This window comes from Zootoca vivipara, chromosome Z1 (assembly GCF_965207765.1).
Source record: "Zootoca vivipara chromosome Z1, rZooViv2.hap1.1, whole genome shotgun sequence".
Lineage (NCBI taxonomy): Eukaryota > Metazoa > Chordata > Lepidosauria > Squamata > Lacertidae > Zootoca > Zootoca vivipara.
Window position 1 is genome coordinate 55,536,576 of NC_142583.1, and position 19,769 is coordinate 55,556,344.

The 19,769-nt window shown below is 42.9% G+C and overlaps 1 protein-coding gene across 2 annotated transcripts in view; it reads left to right on the forward strand.

The window, feature by feature from the left end:
* Positions 1-18,417: 18,417 nt before the first annotated feature.
* The window catches only part of STPG2 (sperm tail PG-rich repeat containing 2), a 217,166-nt gene continuing 215,814 nt past the window's right edge, over positions 18,418-19,769 (forward strand). For both annotated transcript variants that reach the window (XM_060278456.2, XM_088660493.1), the window contains exon 1: positions 18,418-18,608. In XM_060278456.2, coding sequence (XP_060134439.2) covers positions 18,503-18,608 — 106 coding nt within the window. In that variant the 5' untranslated portion in view covers positions 18,418-18,502. The remainder of the gene's footprint in view (positions 18,609-19,769) is intronic.

The window sequence follows — 19,769 nt, forward strand, 5'->3', positions numbered from 1 at the left end:
ACTGAGATCCAGTGACATCAGTTCATGTTCAAATTTCTTCAAATTCTCTTAGGTCCAGTGGTCTGTCACATAGCCTTCTGGGGCTGTTGATGCTATCAGACAGTTGCACTGCAGCTAATTTATCTCTATAGAGATATCTATGAATGGATCAGAGAACATGTGGCATACTGAATAGATAATTCAGAGGGGAAAAGTTTAAAGATCACAGCGGTTAAAATCTGCGGAGGTACAGTTATGTCTAATGCAACTAAAGGAAGCACAATGTTTTCCCTGCTGTTTTTCCTTACCAAGTTATAAACATTATTAACTTTTTTATTTAAAAAAATCATTAAAATGTATGTCAAATGCTATCCAAACAGGTACTAGAACAAATGCAAATCCTGGTGAATTCATTAAACAGAGGAATTAAAAAGTAATTCTTTTTGTAATTGCCCAGCTTAGTGATTTTTACTATCTGCTTAAAAACTGCAGCTAAGCAGAGTTTTCAGGATAATTCCACAAGTGTTGGGCCATTACTAAAAAGACCTTGTTCTGTCCCTGGTACACACCAACCTGATGGACTTTTAGACACAGTCTAGAGAACAGTTTCTTTGAGTTCAGTCTTAGGGCCCAATCAGGTTCAAGTGGGGGAAGGCTGTGCTTGAAATAACTGTGCCTCAGACTGTTGATACAACCTGGCTTAGATATAAATTGGTTAAAATGTGTTCTTAAAAAAATGTTCAAATGTGCAATCAGTTGCCAGTGACCTTTACAGAACCATAGAAGGTTAAGCCTGTGTCCTTAATCTGCTTGCCTAACACGTTAATTCCACTCTTCTTCTAAGCAGCACCATGTGACATATTAGGCTTCCTGATCTTATCCCCCTGGCACTCCTGTAAGGTAGCTTAGCCCAAGAATGTGTCTTTGAGGTTAGTTAGGCTAAGAGATACATCACTATGGTTTTCCCAGTAGTAGTGTATGGAAGTGAGAGCTGGACCATAAAGAAGGCTGATCACCGAAGAATTGATGTTTTTGAATTATGGTGCTGGAGGAGACTCTTGAGAGTCCCATGGACTGCAAGAAGATCAAACCTATCCATTCTGAAGGAAATCAGCCCTGAGTGCTCACTGGAAGGACAGATCCTGAAGCTGAGGCTCCAATACTTTGGCCACCTCATGAGACGAGAAGACTCCCTGGAAAAGACCCTGATGATGGGAAAGATTGGGGGCACAAGGAGAAGGGGACGACAGAGGATGAGATGGTTGGACAGTGTTCTCGAAGTTACGAACATGAGTCTGACCAAACTGCGGGAGACAGTGGAAGACAGGAGTGGCTGGCGTGCTCTGGTCAATGGGGTCATGAAGAGTCGGACACAACTAAACAACAACAACAAGGCTAAGAGATAATGGCTGACCCTTGGCCACACTCAGATTTGCAGCTGAATGAGTTTCCTAGCTAAATCTTCCCAATCCAAGTTCAGCATTCCATTCACTGAAATGCACTGCCTTGCCTTTTTCCGCAAATAATTACATAGCCCATTTAATGACAGTTCTGGCTTCTTAACACCCTGCTGGCTTAGATTTCAGGCCTGTTGGTCCTGACTGATATAGGATGAAAGCATCCAAAATGCCAGCTTTAAAAATACTCCACTGTTTCTCCGTGGCTTCCATTTAATTACATGCCAAAAGAGGAAGCTTTCAAACACCCCAACTTGCCCTTGTATCTTTCCCAAGGAAAATGGCAACAGGCGAAGCTAGTTGCAGAAACACCCAGGAATGTTGCGGAGATGAAGCATCTTCGTTAAGAGGTTTCGTGGGAATTGTTTAGGCATTGGGATAAGGATTTTGGAAGTGAATTTTCAGCTATAGCTTAAAGAAGCAAGTCAGAGGACACAAACAAATGCATGTTCACCTTAGTGTTGATAAATGAGTAGAGTGATTAAGCTTAATCCATGGACCCTGGCTGACAATCAATCAAACATCAGGGACTCATGAAGTGTATGCTTCTTAATCACCACTTGCATGTTGTTATATCAAAATTAGATAGTCAGAATCAGTGTATAGGGAATGCATTACTGCAAATTCTGTATTCATCACAGCTCTCTCTCTCTCTCTCTCTCTCTCTCTCTCTCTCTCTCTCTCTCTCTCTCTCTCTCTCTCTTACTCTTATACCATAACTGCAATCTTCCTGTATGACCATTTTCTATTCAGTATAACCATTTTCTATATTCATGCAGTGTGCGTACAACACAGAAAAATAATTTATTATTGGAGATTATTTAGCAGAATGGACACTATGCTGATGTGTTCATGGCAAGGCAGTTGCTTAAACAGGATCTCTTAGAGTCTACCTAGTACAGTACTTGCAATGACTTCATTTGTCCACATTAATTCTTTATTACCCATGGATCTCTCCTTTTCCCTTGTCATTTTCTGTACAATCAAGACTGTAAGAACCTGGGGTGGGGTTAAAGACTTGTCTTGATTAGGAAATTATGTGAAATGCCATGTGCACTGTGTACACAAATAATAATCCTTTTGCAAACCACTTTGAGGTTTTTTTTTACAATCAAGCGGTGTAAAGTTGATGAAATAAAATAATAAGTAACATGACTCGAGAGAGGGGAGAAAGAGAGATGAAAGTGTATTTATTTATTCCCTGTTGTTAAAGGTGAATGAGCTGAATCACATTTTGCCATTATAGTGAGAAATCGGGGTGGTGGTGCTGGTTCTACAGCTTAAAACTTGAAAATGGTTCTGATTTTGGTGCAGACAGAATAAGAAATGGCTTGTTTTGAATGAGCTAAATGCTTGACAAGACACTTTGGCATTTTGGCAGAGTGCAACAACTCTCCCTCTATTCCCCTGGAGAGGACCTGGGTGGGCAAAGTCTTTGCCTAGGTCCGCTCAGGTGCCCCACCCATCAGGAGCCCAGCTTGATGCCGATAGCCTCCCAACGCCTAATGGAATCTTCTGGCCCCTGGCACGCCTCCAGTGCCATTCTCTGCCAGGAAGTGGGAAACTTAAAATCACCCCCCCAGCCCAATTTGGAGGAAATGTATCAAAACACAGCATTTTATAACAAATTACAGGATAGATGTGGATTTTGGCTGTCACGTGTACACTGCTTCCAAAAGCAGTGGAGGGAGCACACTGGATGCAAAGTAAATGTGTGCGTGTGCATGTGGGTACACAACCTCAGATTATCTTAACTTCAGTATGTTTGCTGCATTCCTGCATTGCAGGGGGTTGGACTGGTTGACCTTCCAGCTCTATGATTCTGTGTACCTTCAGACTATGCCCTGAAGCCTTGAACTAACATTTTCTGTAAGGCAGACTAGCCTAAGTGACATTTCCTTCTCTGTTTTCATTGTCCCACAGAAAATCACCAGACTGGAGGTGAACAAGTTATGGGAGATAATATTTCATAATGCTCAGACTTCATCACTTCTATGAAGCCCTTACCAAATATTGATCTCCAGAATCTAGGACAGGCATCCCCAAACTACGGCCCTCCAGATGTTTTGGCCTACAACTCCCATGATCCCTAGCTAACAGGACCAGTTGTCGGGGAAGATGGGAATTGTAGTCCAAAACATCTGGAGGGCCGAAGTTTGGGGATGCCTGATCTAGGATTATACCAATTCTGCAACAAATTTTGCCAGACAACATAGTAGCTTTGAATGTACACTGTGTAAGCCAGTTCGAATCACACTTCAACCAGAAATACAGCCCTCTGGTAGATAACAATAGTACCTAACAATTGTTAGGTAGACAAAGCTGTTGTAAGGTTGACTAAGATAATATGCATGAACTGCTTTGACCACTTGATGTGCGCTACCTTAAACATTTCCCACCATTTCTCAAAGACAGTCAACACTATTTGTTTGCACATGCAATATCATTTTTGCTTAGTGCATAGGAAGACTTCCATGAAGTGCATCAAAACCATTTGCTACATGAATTATGCAGTTCCTAGAGCCCTCTAAAAATAAACCACGAAAATGGGCATGAGAGGCTAGTTAGCAAGCAGTTCAGAGGGTGACCTCTTTTCCTAGTTCTTCCACATTCCATAACAATAAAAGCTCCTGATATGCTCAGTTTTAATATAAAAGATCATACAAGGCCACAGCCAAAGATTTGCCCAATTGTTTTGGTTGGTATATGAATGGTGTGAAAAGTTCTCTCCTCGATTTCCCCTCTCCTTTTATACCACCTGGGCTGGGAAGCATCCACAGATCCCTAACCTCTGATCCAGCTATACTCCCCAGAATATTAGAACCACCAAATTGTAGAGTTGGAAGGGACCACAAGGATCATCTAGTTGAAGCCCCTGCAATGCAGGAACCTTTTGCCCAGTGTGGGGCTCGAACCCATGACCCCAAGATTAAGAGTCTCATGCTGTGCCAACTAAGCTATTCCTCAGCTCTAGAAGCAAGAGAATATTTCAGGAAGCCTTGCAGCATTCTTAAAATGTTGATCAACTACTGGAAATAGTAAAGGAGTCAACATACCCGAGCAATAGTGCAACCTCATGTTCATGTGGGTTCCACAGAGGGTTCTGCTGGCTAGGCTTAGCAAGGGACTGCAGGAAAGCTTCCAGCCTTAATATGAGCTCACTCCATTTCTATATACAGGATAGCTAAGGGGTGTGACAGAATTGGATCAATGCCTTTTTGTAGCTGTGTTTAAGATTAACCACCTGAAGTGCCTTAAACCAGGAATTTACACAACCCCATCCATGCCTACTCAGAAATAAGTCCTATTGAATCCAATGAGGCGTATTCCCCAGTAAACAGATTGCAGCCTTAATTTTTTAGGATACACATTTTAAATCTGCTCAGTTCAAATATTAGGGCTAGTCACTCATACACGATTATCAAAAACATGAGATTAATATGGGATTGTCAGGATTCTGACGAGTACTTGCAAACGTCTGAAAATATCTCAGATTTACATGCATCTTGTTACCATTAGTGGAAAATTCCCCCGGCCCCCCATTTTAAACAAAATTGCAATGTTGTAAATAACAAACCCTCTGTGGTCCTTGAAAACCATGGGGGTGTACATTCCCCATTCTGATGAAGCCTATTTTGTATGAGTTGTGTTTCATTTGCATGTTCAGGAACCATAATTGAGGTTAGGAAGTGTCACAAGAATAAAAAGGACATATTTTTTTGTCTTTCAAACCAAGCATGAACATTGCACATTTGGCCTTGGCTGAATACATTTAGATAACTCTGAACAATGGATGACTCATTCCTCTTTATGAATGAATTACTGCTTTTGTATTCCCGTAATCTATGCTTAAAGATTTACTGGCTTTCCATAAACTCTCAAATTGTGTATGTATGTTATGTAATCTCTGCAGGAGGGCTTCTAAAGTGAAGTTGATTCTGTCAGGACATGAAGCGTAACATGTTATGTACTTCCTTTTGCAGAAAGCCAAAGATGGCCAGAACTTTTAAAAAGCACCTTTAGAAGCACAATGGTGCGGGAGGATATTTTGGATAGCAATCCAGTTATTCACAGGATGCTCAAATGTATCAGTGGTACACAACTTTCAACTCAGAAATAGGAGGTGGCACTTTTGAATAGCCTTACAAAGAATAATTCTTTACCTCTCTGATTAAAAATAGAGTTCAGATTTATAGTAGCTTACATTCTCATTTCAGCTAAATTGCACACGAATGTGGTGTTGTAAGAGTTTCAGAGGTGTTCTCTAAAAGCTTCTGTTTCCTGTAAAGGAAACCCAAACTGTTTATTTTGGGATGTACAGTGGTACCTCTACTTACGAACGCGATCTTTTTCGGGGTGATGTTTCCACCCAAAAAAGTCCCTAAGTAGAGTGTCGCTTCTGCGCGTGCGGCGAACCTGGAAGTAAACACTTCCGGGGTTGCCGCATTCATAACTTGAAAAGCCGCAACGCGAAGCAAACGTAACACGAGGTATGATTGTAATATAACTGAGGCCAGAGGCAATAACTGCACTCAATCCAATAGTCATCTAGAGAATTACTAGGAGATTCTTCTTCTGGCACTGCTTAGAAGGCCCCTCATCTAAATACTGTATTCACAAATTGTACCTTTCAGATATTCTTTACCACATGTACATCACTTGATGACTCATGCAGTGCCAACAGCCTCTGTTTTAAAATACTGTGTTTGAGGGCGAGATGAAAGATCTACTGTGGTGTTTGATCTGTGATGACCCTTTCACATGTACATGTCATCACTTGTTGGTTCTACTCACTGAGTGATGAACAAGCAAATGCCAAATTGGGCATTTATCTGAATGTGCCTGAGGTCTGCTGCTACAATATGCCTTTCTCTCTGGGGGTCATGGGCGTAGGCAGGGGGGGCAGAAGGGGGCAGCTGCCCCCCCAGAAGCAAAAAAATTAATGTGGAAAGGGCTTTGCTTTAGCAAGAGCAGCTAAGTCTCCGCTTGCTGGGGGGGGGGACACACAGCAGTAACAAAAACACATCAAATAAATAAAGCAAAGTGGCTACCAGTAGTTAAGCAGTTAAGACAATGGAGCAGATATCCCCAGGCAAGATTCAATAGCTGACCATTTCACCCTATTGTTCTTAAATGGGAGTTGTTAATGAGCATTCAGGAGCATTAAGAGTTCTATTGGCGATTTAATGAGGGTGCAGACTCAGAGGATTCAATTTGACTAAGGTGGCTCTGCAAGGCTACAAGGAAGTGAATAAGAAAGGGGGGGCTGTAGCTTTGACAGACACAGTGATGTTTATAAAAAGCATTGGTGTTCCAGTCTGCCCCTCCTCCTGCATCTGTATACTGTAAATCAGGGGTGGCCACCTCCCAAGAGACTCTGATCTACTCAGAGTTTAAAACTGGGGGTGATCTACCCCCTTTTGGGGGGTTCAGGTCAAAGCTGCTGAGTTTTTTTTAAAGGAAGGGAAGCCCTGTTTTTTTGGGTTTAGGTCAAACTTGTTGAGCTTCTTTTAGGAGGGAGGGAGGCCCATTTTTGTTTAGGGCTTCAGGTCATAGTTCAACTTTTTTGAGGGAGGAGGAAAATTTTGGGTGAGCTTTTTTTAGGGGTGCCAGTGACCTACCAGTGATCTACCACAGACATCCAGTGATCTACTGGTAGATCACAATCTACCTGTTGGACGTGCCTGCTGTAAATCAAGCAGAGAGAAAGCTGCTTACAAGGCTCCTGTACATGCAGAGTTCCAGCATCACAGCGTCACCCAGAGGCACCCACAAATATGAGTTATCCCTCTCTCTATTTCTTCCTTCCTTCCCTCCCTCTTCCTTAATAAAATACGGGGGGGGGCAGATAAGCCCCACATAGAAAGCCCATCAATATGGGGGGATGACTCTTTCAAATACGGTATTTACCAGTAATTGGGGGGGGGGGAGAGAGGCACCTAGGCCTCTAGGAGTTGGCTGCTATGCCTAGGAGTAGGACAATTCAAGAAAGCAGAACGATGCATATGGTATGGTAATATATCAATAGAATCGTAGAATTGTAGTCGGAAGGGACCACAAGGGTCATCTAGTCCAACCCGCTGCAATGCAGGATTTTTTTCCTAAGGTGGGGCTTGAACCATGGTTGAAATATTATGCTGATCTGCAGCAACACCTCGGAGCCGCCGTGGCTGCGGCCATGCCTTGCCCCGCCCTCGCCCGCCCTTCCACCCCCTCTCGCCTGCCCGACCCTCCTGTCCTCTTGCTGCAGAGTTATCCCTCTCTCTATTTCTTCCTTCCTTCCCTCCCTCTTCCATCCTTAATAAAATACGGGGAGGGGCAGATAAGCCCCACATAGAAAGCCCATCAACATGGGGGGATGTCTCTTTCAAATACGGTATTTACCAGTAATTGGGGGGGGGCACCTAGGCCTCTAGGAGCTGGATGCTATGCCTAGGAGTAGGACAATTCAAGAAAGCAGAATGATGCATATGCTATGGTAATATATCAATAGAATCATAGAATTGTAGTCGGAAGGGACCACAAGGGTCATCTAGTCCAACCCCCTGCAATGCAGGATTTTTTTCCTAAGGTGGGGCTTGAACCATGGTTGAAATATTATGCTGATATGCAGCAACACCTCGGAGCCGTCGTGGCTGCGGCCGTGTCTTGCCTCGCCCTCGCCCGCCCTGCCACCCCCTCTCGCCTGCCCGACCCTCCTGTCCTCTCCAGCCAAGCAGGGTAGCCGCCAACGCTACCAGCCCCAGAAGCACAAGGTGGCCGCTGCTGCCGCTGCCACGATGTCATCAGGCCCGCTGGCCCTTTAGCCCCGCCCACTTCGTGGCCCCTCCCCTTCCGTGCCTTGGCCCCGCCCCTGAACGACCATGGCTTGCCCCCCCCCCTAGTTTTGATCCTGGCTACGCCCCTGCTGGGGGTAGATCAGAAACTACTTTTTCCCCAAGGAGCTGGAGGCAATTTACTTAGTTATTCCCTCCTCTATTTTATCCTCACAACAACTTTGTGAAGTATGTTAGGTTGAAAGAGAGGGAGAGGGAGAGAGAGAATGGGTTGTAGTCAACTAAATCCTACTCAGAGCAGACCAAGCGAAATTAATGAACCTATGTTAGCCATGTCCATTATAGTGTTAAATATCATCTTGTGACTGGCCCAAGGTTACTCAGCAACAATAATGTTTTGTTGGGGATTTGAACTCAGGTCTCTGTCCAGTTCTATTCATCACACGGGATCTCAGTGTTAACAAATGAATTACTTATCAGCAGTGTTGTGATAACTAGTTGTTTGTACAGGCTTTGTGGGCACAGGGCTAAGTCAGGAGAGCGAGGGGAAGAAACATCTAATTATATTTTAATATGAAGCAGGGGTCACTATCCTTTTTGGCCTATGGGCACATTTGCAAACCATAGAAATGGAAATAGAAATGGAGAAAAGGAACCTTGTGGACACCATGGAAGGTCTCTAAGGGCAAATGTGCCACCTGTGGGGGCCATATTAGCCATCCTTGTGCTTTAACTCTGCTTTAGTGGAAGGATATACTTTTGTTACTCACCTTTAGCCTTCAGAATGGGCTAAGCTGTGACTGCATGCAAAGCCATCATTCCCATAGGGCTCAGTGGTGTGTCGTGGCAGGACACCGGCCTCTCAGGGGGAGCTGCGCGGCTTTCCTTGCACACCTGCCAGCTGTGCCCCGCCAACTATATGGCTGGTGGGTGTGCAGCTTCCTTTCCAAGCCTCCGTGGGAGGAGAGCGATCCCCGCAGAGGCTTAGGCTGGAAGCTTTGCCCCGCCAACCATATGGCTGGCGGGCGAGCAGCTTCCCTTTCAAGACTCTGCAGGGATTGCTCTCTTCCCAAGGAGGCTTGGGAGGGAAGCTGCGCTCTCCCCCAGCGGAGGCTTGGGAGGGAAGCCCATCCCTTCCAATTGCAAATGCAGTCAGTCCAGTTTCTGTACATATAATGGGGGAGATGGCACTTGCCTCTTGCTGCTTGCAGCAAGGTATCTTGGGATGGGCCCTTGTTGCCTTAACAATTGCATGTGCTTAAGGCTTTTAAATTTTATTTTAAATGTCATTTTTTAAATGACTGGTAGAAGGTCTGAATTGGATTTTTATAGTGGAAATACACAGATGTCATGCTGACCATAGCAAATTAGTGTTCCTTAGCAACACCATGCATGATGGCTTTTGCTTTTCCACCCATGTTGCACGATGGGAAGAAGGTTTGGACAAGCTCTTAGAAGAGAACCAGATGCTATGGAATCTAGTTTTAAAGGGATGGCTGCTTGAAAGAAAAGTATAACGGCTATATTTACAGAATTGTGTGGGCATTCCAGGACACTGGAATTAATGAGCCTGATTCAATTGTGCTCATTAAAGATTTTAAAGTTAAAAGTATCCTTGCTGTTGAATTGCCAACACCATTATCTGTTCTTCCTTATATGTCTAGTGTGAAGAGCGATTTTAGATTTATTCAGGACTATTTAAATAATATTGCTTAGATTTCATGCTATGTACAAATCTGTAGCGCAGCAATGCATCATTAAATACTGAGTTTTTTAAAAAAACAAAACAAAACAAACACACCAACACAAAAATGGCTTAGTAAGGTTGTAATTTGCAGTCAAAATCTACCAAATCCCTTTGTATCCAGAGAAAAGTTCAGCCTGACACTCTAGCATAAAACAGGAACACAGTTCATTTTTCAGATTTCTTATTTCATTTGGCTGGTTTCCTAATAGTGTAATCCTATACATGTCCACCCAGTATGTTTCATTGAGTTTACTAGGGCTTACTTCCAAGTAAGTAGAGGATCCCAAACTCAACCACCATACTATCTGCTTGCACTCTTTTGGCCAAAGTTTGTGTTCCCTTCCTTTGGACAAGACTATAATTTTTTGCAGGAAGCCTTCTTGCCTCTAATACTGTAGTTTATTTGACTCTGCTTATTAACCATGCTAGTGCCCTTTTGGTACACATGGTACCTTTCCAGATCTCTAGTACACACACCAGTTGAGTTTCTAATACAGTGCTTTTAAACATTAAGTCCAAAGACTAAAATTACCTAACTGTGCCTAGGGTAGCAGGGAGGTACTACTCAATTTGCTTTTGGCTGTGCCTGGATCTAGATGTATCAATTTTCCTAAAGGAAGAAAATCTTTTATGTAATTCATTATCATCATCATTAATTAAATTTCTATACTGCCATTTATCCAAGGATCACAGGGCAGTTAACAATATAAAAACGCAAAAATACATACCATAACAACAAACAATAACAATACCACCACCCCACAGTTTAAAAGGCCATAGATTGTTTCATTAGCCAAAGGCCTGGGAGAAGAGGTATGTTTTTGCCTGCTGCCTAAAGGGATGCAAGGAAAGCGCCGGGCAAGCATTTATGGCTACTTGTGGGAAAACTCCAATGTGGTCTGCATGATGATTTGTGACACAAAAGGATTGATCCAGTTCATCCTTGGCGTGATGATCTTCTTGTAGAATGTTTCTACTTGAATAGTTAACCCAAACACGAGTGGCATACTTCACTTTCAGTAGTGGCCAACAATTAGTCACTGTGGATTCAAAACACCTTCAGAGAATAGGGCAGTAATACTGCGTGTTGATGACTGGCAGCTTAAAGAAGAAATTAAAATTCAAGGATGAAGAAGAAATGCTGAGGAAGAGGGGGAAAATATATATTATCACAAAGAATGAGGAAGATCATCCAAAAAGCGAAAGATAGAGAAAGGGAGTTTTCTACAATCAATAGCACATTATTGATTTGGCTTTTTTGTTTTGTTCTGTGTGTCTACAGAGACAGAGAGTTTAGAACTTGGATAACTTATTATTTGTTATTTTGTGTTTTGAGTAACTTTTGTTTAGAGGCAGTGTCAGGAGCTGAATAGAAAGCTCTCTTGGTTTCCAGCTAAAAGGGAATGTGCCAAGTGCATTGTGAGCTGAGAGGGAAGCAATGTAGGCATTTTAAATGCCAGACTCTATAGGCTTTCAATGCAGAGGCGGAGGTCCTCATACATTTTCACAGTGTGGACTGCATTTTAAATCCAGGGATTGAGTCATAGGCGCCTCCCACTCCCCATTCACAATTGTCAATATGATACTGTGAAGTCTAGCAATTGCACAGCATCCCTTGGTAACGGACATTTCTTTATATTTCGAGAGTCTGTTATTCATTCTGCAGTAATTCTGAATGCATGTTCACAGCTAGAAGCAAGGGAAAGAAACAATAAAAATGTTCCCAGTACATTTCCATAGTCCATCATCAAATGCATTGGTATTCTGGAGCCTCTAGTTTAAAAAGCCATATATTAAATTGTAAACAAATCTAATGAACATACTGTACTTATTCAGAACATAACCATTTTCTTTTTTTCAACATGTGGGGGTCTGCTATTTTCTCCATAACAGAAGAGTGTGTTGACGATCCCTTAATGAGAAATCTAAGAACTATAGTGTGTGCTCTGACAACCTCTCGACTTGATTACTGTAATGCAGTGGTCCTCAACCTTGGGCCTCCAGATGTTTTGAGACTACAATTCCCATGATCTCTGATCACTGGTCCTGCTAGCTAGGGATCATGGGAGTTGTAGGCCAAAAACATCTGGAGGCCCAAGGTTGAGGACCACTGCTGTAATGCACTGCCTGTGGAGCTGCCTTTGAAGCCGGTGTGTAAATTTCAGTTGTCTCTCAAATGTGGTGGCTAGGTTGATACCTGCAATATTACATAACCCTGGCTCTCTATATGAATTCTGATGTTTCCCTACCCTAATTTTTTTCTGGGTTGGATTTAAGGTGCTTGTACTTACTTTTAAGGGATGCGGGTGGCGCTGTGGGTTAAACCACAGAGCTTAGGGCTTGCCGATCAGAAGGTCAGCAGTTCAAATTCCCTTGACGGGGTGAGCTCCTGTTGCTCGGCCCCAGCTCCTGCCAACCTAGCAGTTCGAAAGCACGTCAAAGTGCAAGTAGATAACGCTGCTCTGGTTCGCCAGAAGTGGCTTAGTCATGCTGGCCACATGACCTGGAAGCTGTACGCCAGCTCCCTCGGCCAATAGAGCGAGATGAGTGCTGCAACCCCAGAGTCGGTCACGACTGGACCTAATGGTCAGGGGTCCCTTTACCTTTACTGTTATGGCCTGCACTTGGGACCTTGTGTTGGATGGTGGGTAAGAAACCTAAATAACAATAATGACAGTAGCAACAACTGAATCGGCAGTTTTTACATACCATTAAACCTGTAGCAATCAAAAATAATACATAGCTAGGAGGTTTGCTTCAGTTTTCCCCAAACTTCAGGCTCCAGCTGTTTTTGGAGTAGAATCATAGAGTTGGAAGAGACCACGAGGGCCATCCAGTCCAACCCCCTGCCAAGCAGGAAACACCATCAAAGCATTCTTGACATATGCCTGTCAAGCCTCTGCTTAAAGACCTCCAAAGAAGGAGACTCCACCACACTCCTTGGTAGCAAATTCCGCTGCCGAACAGCTCTTACTTTCAGGAAGTTCTTCCTAATGTTGAGGTGGACTCTTCTTTCTTGTAGTTTGAATCCATTGCTCCGTGTCCGCTTCTCTGGAGCAGCAGAAAACAATCTTTCTCCCTCCTCTATATGAAATCCTTTTATATATTTGAACATGGCTATCATATCACCCTTTAACCTTCTCTTCTCCAGGCTAAACATACCCAGCTCCCTAAGCCGTTCCTCATAAGGCATCATTTCCAGGCCTTTGACCATTTTGGTTGCCCTCTTCTGGACACGTTCCAGCTTGTCTGTATCCTTCTTGAACTGTGGTGCCCAGAACAGGACACAGTACTCCAGGTGAGGTCTGACCAGAGCAGAATACAGTGGTACTATTACTTCCATTGATCTAGATGCTATACTCCTGATGCAGCCCAGAATTGCATTGGCTTTGACTACAATTTCCAACATCTCTGACCACTGGTCCTGCTAGCTAGGGATGATGGGAGTTGTAGTCTGGAGCATCCAAGTTTGGGAAACACTGATCTACCGTATATTATATCTGCACTGTCGCACTATAGTTTATGGGGCTACCAACAGATGATGGTAGCCCTGTGAAGCACAGCATGCTGACAGTTGTAAATCTGCTTCAGCCTGGAACTGGGTCTGGAGAATGCTGTTTACTTCTGAATGGGACACAGCTGATGGCAGTCTTGGGAAATTCCATCCATCTAGTTGCCTACTCACAAAAACAAGCCTGGAGTAAGAAAGAAGCCCTCCATCCCTGGTTTAATCAAACTTCTTCCTCTTCTGTTTTTCTGCTGCCCCATGTGTGAAATATAAAGGTTTTTTTAACTCCTAGCACCAGGTGTTATCTTCCACACGAAGTTCCAGATTCAATGCAACAATTTAGAATGGGTGTTTTAACAAGCACTCACTCATAAGTACAGCATCCATCACTTAACCTTCCCTAATTAAACAAGGTAATTAACAAGTGTCTTATTAAGATGCTATTCATCTTAAAAGATACAGCCACAGAGATCTGCTGAAGTAGGAGGGCTGCAAAATAGGAAAGAGATTGGAGCATGGAAATGGGTTGAAAAAATGAGAGGAGGGAGGAAAAAGGGAGTAGTGGTGAATATGTGAATGTGTGTGTGTGTGTAAAAGTCTACAGAATAGGAGAAGGGGAGGCATGGAAATGGGGGTGGTGCAAGGGGTAGTTGAGGAGGAGGAATAAGGGGGTGAAGTGGAGGTATGAAAGGAGCTGCATAATATGCTTGATTTCTCCCTCTCTGGTTGCCCAGGAATACACTCTTGGGCCCTCACAAATTGTTCCCTGTGTGAAATCCCTCATCAGGGTGTGCTGAATAAACCATCAATACTCCAAACATTTGATTCCCCAGTCTTCTTCCTATTATATTTTCCTTTGCTCTACTTGCCCTGAAGACAATAATCGACACTGCTGTGTTACCCATCTGGATCATTATTACCCTTGAAATGGTTCATTGTGACAAAGTTTGAAAATCTTGGCTCAGCAGGAAAACGTTGTGAAAGATGCTATTTAATTAGAAATGTTGGCACAAGGATAATTAAGGAAAACCAAGATTTCTGTTTAAATGCATTAGTTATATTAGTACTAATTTAGATCTGGATGGCTGGTAAACAAATCCATAACATGAATTAAAGTCACAGAACTTTGTGTTCATGATTTAATTAAAAACAGGCTCAGGCTTCATTTAATTCCTGCATGCTAGCAGCCATTTTTGCTACGACGTGCAATGATTTAAGGACCCCCCTCTGCCACTATACTATCTTTCTATGTCAGTCTCACTTTAAAGCAATTGAAATGATGGCTTTAGATATTAATCTGCATCTTACGTGCACTGGTAGATTACTGTAAAGAAACCGGAGGAAGTTAATTGCTCTGAGTATTGACTGAAAAGGATGGGAATAGGTGCCACCTAGTGCTTTGCTTGGAGTACTGAAGTGAGCTACTTTATTTTCTCATTTTATTAAAAACTATATTAGAGGAATGAGTGGTTTTTTAAGATTACAACATCTTCCCTTTTGCATTTATGGAGGTGATTGCATTTTGATTATTGCAACTTAACTACCATTGTGATACCAGCATACTGTAGTGCAGGGATTGAAATATCACCCGCAAAGACCTTAGTTCCCATGAGCAGCCTTTTTCTTCTTAGAATCATACGAGTTGCAAGAGACCACAAGGGCCATCCAGTCCAACCCCCTGCTAAGCAGGAAACACCATCAAAGCATTCCTGACAGATGCCTGTCAAGTCTCTGCTTAAAGACCTCCAAAGAAGGAGTTATTTTAAAGCAAATCTCTAGCCCTCCAAGAAAAAAATGAAGCAGCAAAATGTGCAGGGCCAGGTACCCCTCCAAGTGATTTCTGTGAAATGAGCCAGTTTGCCTACTCCTGCCTGTCAGTGTTTTGTGCTACTGTACGAAGTCAGAGCTGTGATTGTTAAGTGAATTGTTTGGAAACCAGGAAATAGGAATCCCTTAAATCCTAAAGTGCTGCTGATTTCCCTTCCCATCTAGTGCACTTTTCTGCTTCTGTCTTATTTTCTAATCATTGAAATATTTGTAGCTTGCCCTTCCTTTTTCCTAGCAACCAGAAAGCATATTTCCTGTGGTGGTTCTTCTAAGATCAAGTAGTCCCTAGAAGTTATATTATGCAAATATTACTCCACAATAAGTGTGGGTGGGTGGTAACCAGCCCACCCTCCAAGAGACAAATGTAAAAACTCTGCAGAGGCAGAATCTAAAGATCAGGCACTTAATAATTCAATTTTACTGTATATATAACTCCACTATTCCCCCCAAAATGTTGCACTCCATCATTTAATGTTTTATCCACTATACAAAGATTAGGATGAAATATGTAACAGATACTCAGAGGGCCTTCATGGGAACAGTTGCCAGGCAACTGCCAGTGACTTGCCTCCATCATGGGATGAGGAAGGTACATCTTAAACAACTTCCCTGGCCTCAGATGTCCTCAGAGTTGACTTCCTACCTGGTGATGACAGGGAAGACCAAGAATTGCAAGAATTTACCATATACGGTATATATACCATGCTATTTTGAATATGATTTGCATCATGCAATTTTTTGTGAGCTGCTTTGAATGGGCTATAGAACAGAGCGTAAGCATTCTAAATAAATAAAAGGTAAGAAATTGATCATTTATTTATTTTTCTTTATAAAGAGTGATTGAGAAATATCTGCCCCCCCCCCGCAAATTGTTATTTTTTGATTCTTGGTCACCTTACAATGCAACTTGGCTGACTTGTATGAGTAATCTCAAACCTTTGCTCTGCGACCAGTGCACATTTTCTCCGTTTGTGGCCTACTATTGACTTGATTGTTTGGATTGATCCATAAAAAGCAGGTACAGTGGTACCTCGGTTTATGAACACAATTGGTTCCGGAAGTCTGTTCATAAACTGAAGCGTTCATAAACTGAAGCGAACTTTCCCATTGAAAGTAATGGAAAGTGAATTAATCCGTTCCAGACGGTCCACGGAGTAAGCGTTCATAAACTGAAGCAAACTTTCCCATTGAAAGTAATGGAAAGTGGATTAATCCGTTCCAGACGGGTCCGCGGAGTACTTAAACTGAAGCGTTCATAAACTGAAGCATGGGTGTAATTGGTTCCGGAAGTCTGTTCATAAACTGAAGCGTTCATAAACTGAAGCAAACTTTCCCATTGAAAGTAATGGAAAATGAATTAATCCGTTCCAGATGGGTCCGCGGCGTTCATAAACCGAAAATTCATAAACCGAGGTGTTCATAAACCGAGGTTCCACTGTACACGCAACAGTGCTTCTTTCACCCCAAACTCTGCCTCTTACTGTGAGCTATGGAGCAGGTGTGGCAAGTGACGTGAACCCCACATTTCACCTACACAACCCTCAGCTTAGCAGCCCCTTAACACACCCTATGGAAAAGCAGCACAAGAGGGGAAAAGAAAAGAAAAAAAGGTTCCACCTGCTGACTTTCTGCCTACTGCGCATCTACTAAAGACACAAGAACCATTATAGAAGAAGAATAAAAGTGCAACCCTAGTTATATAGGGTGCCTGCAACTTAATGCACGCTCACCTAAAAGTACCTTAAAAACTATGGAAGATCTTTATGTATGCAACTACGGCGGCTAGAATTTTAGTAGCAAAAAACTGTAAATGTGACTCAATTCCTACAAGGCTTGACTGGTAGGTGTAGATGGCAGAATACTTTGGAACTTGACTGGGAGAATAAGAGGAAACTCAACCCAGAAAATGTGTAAAGAATGGATAACATTTAAAGAATATCTAAAACAATACAGTATTGTGAGAATGCAAATCTCTTGACATGTCTAGATTGAATCTTGAATATTAAGGAAAACTGCAAATGTAGAAAATTTTCTGGATATGTAACAGATATAACAGGAAAGGCATATAGGTTAAGAATATGTAGAAAGCACAATGAGGTGAATTGGAAGTCAAAAGTGTGTGTGATGTTAGACAATGTGTTGTTAGTTAAAGTTTAGTTGTCATTGAGGTTCCCACTCTCACATACCAAAGAAACAAGGAGATTCCACCTTATATGATTCTATTTCACCCAGCTATGCACGCAAGTTTCTCTTTCAGAGAGTCCCAGCTTGTAATCTGTTCTCCAGCATACATTTTAACCCAGAACACCACTGGATCTCTTGAGTGAGGAATGAAGTTCTGAAACGAGGACTGCGCCTACTTTTTTTGAAACAAGCTGAACACCACTCCAGTCCTCCATCTCCCAACTACTGCTCTTCACTAACCCACACTTGCAGACTACCGCGCTACTGTGAAATGTGCAAAACTTAAACTGAGCCCTTCAAGATATACAAAGCAACCTGCCTCAGAAAGGGAGCAGAGCTAATATGCAACAACACAAAAGGAAAAAGAAACATAAGCGACTTTCTCCTCCAACACTGTAAAAATGTTGGAAGCCACAACTTTAAACAAAGACAGTGTAACCGAATTGGGGTGTGTGTGTGTGTGTGTGTGTGTGTGTGTGTGTGTGTACTGCAATTGTGTTTTTGTTTTGTTTTGTTTTTAAGGGAGGGCATTCAATTTCGTTGTACTATTTAAAGTACTGTACAATGACTATAAAGTATCTGTCTTTGTCTGTGTTGTTATATGTAAATTGTTTTGCAATAAAGTTAAAAAACAAACTATGGAGGATTTGGCTATGAAGCAATCTTAAAATGTAATTATTATGAAGACAAGGGAAATAAAACACAACCGAACCCCCACCCTTTCTTCTGTTCTTCAAACTCAGGAGTATTTGGGGGCCGAGGACAGGCTGGATATAAACGAAAGCTGCTTTTTATAGCCTTAAAATGCGACATCTTCGTTAAAGCAGCCCTTTGTGAAAGGAGGCAATCCGCAAAGACCCCGAAGCGAAGTCTTTTCCCACTCCGGGGGTCTTTGCAACGGCTGGAGTTGGATGGAAAGGGGCGAGGCCGCCCCGGGGCTTTCCTGGCAAGCGAGGCCCGGGCGGAGCGTTAGGCCTGCGGTCGCCATGGCGACGGGAGCGCGTGGTGGAGGCCGCCGAGCAGCATGTACGACCGCGCTCCCCGCGTCTTGACCTTGACCGTCGGCGGCACCTCGTCCCACCTGGGGCCGGGCTGCTACGAGTTACCTCCCGACAACAAACGGCTCCAAGGTGAGGCGAGGCGAGCGGGGAGGGGAGAAGCCCGGGCGGGCTGGAGGCCAAGGCCCGCTCCGCTCTGGGCTTCCCCCAGGCCAAACTCGGCTTCTTTACCATTGGAAGGCTGCCGCGTTCATTCATTCATTCTTATTTGTTTCTTGAGATTTATACGCCGCTTGGTCGCAACAGCAGCAACCCACGTCAAAGCGGTTTACCAAAAGGATAAACTGGGGTGGGTTTATGTGTGGGGATGGGATTTTGGGAGGGCAGGCTCACTCAGCCCGACCCAGGACTTTTCCGCTTGGAAATAAATCCTGTTATTGAGCCCAGTGGGTCTCAGTAAAGCTGCACTCTGAATTGGGTGGAGCATATTTCTCAAGGAAGACTGCAGCTTTTTCAGTTGTATTTTTTTCCCCAATCGCCACCACCTGTGTTTCATTACTTAATTGAGCAATCGATGCACACGATCTTGTTGCTTTTCTAAAGCGAATATCCTGTTTTGCGTCCTGAAAAAATTCCCCAAATAAACAGGAGATTTAAATAATAACAATAACAATAACAACAACAGTAACAATAATATAGACAGGCATTCACCACGTTCCGTATCGTCGTTTGCTTCCACTTAGGGGATTCCAGAATGTTTTATATTTTTCAGAAGTGGCTTTTATTTACCGTGTTTCTCATATTATAAGACATGTCTTATATTTATTTTTTCCTCAAAAAAACACACTGTGGCTTATTTTCAAGGGATGTCTTATTTTTTTCCTCCTCCTGCCGCGGCCGGCATTGCTGCTGCACCTATCACTATGTCTTATTTTCGGGGTATGGCTTATATTCCTTGAATGCTTAAAAATCCTGCTATGGCTTATTTTATGGGTATGTCTTAAAATATGAGAAACAGGGTAGAAGTTAAACACTTGAGTTAAATCAAAGGTCACATCCGCATCATATGTTTAAAGCAGATTTATACTGCTTTAACAGTCATGACTTTTCAAAAGAATCCTGGGAATTGTAGTTTCTTAAGGGTATTGGGAGTTATAGCTCTGTTAGATGTGAATAATGGCAGTTCCCTGATTCTCTGGGGGAAGTCATGACAGCTAAATGAGCTTTAAATGTGTAGCAGTGTGCATGGGACCAAAGTTATTCCCAGGTTTTTACAATGTAGCGTTTGGCATT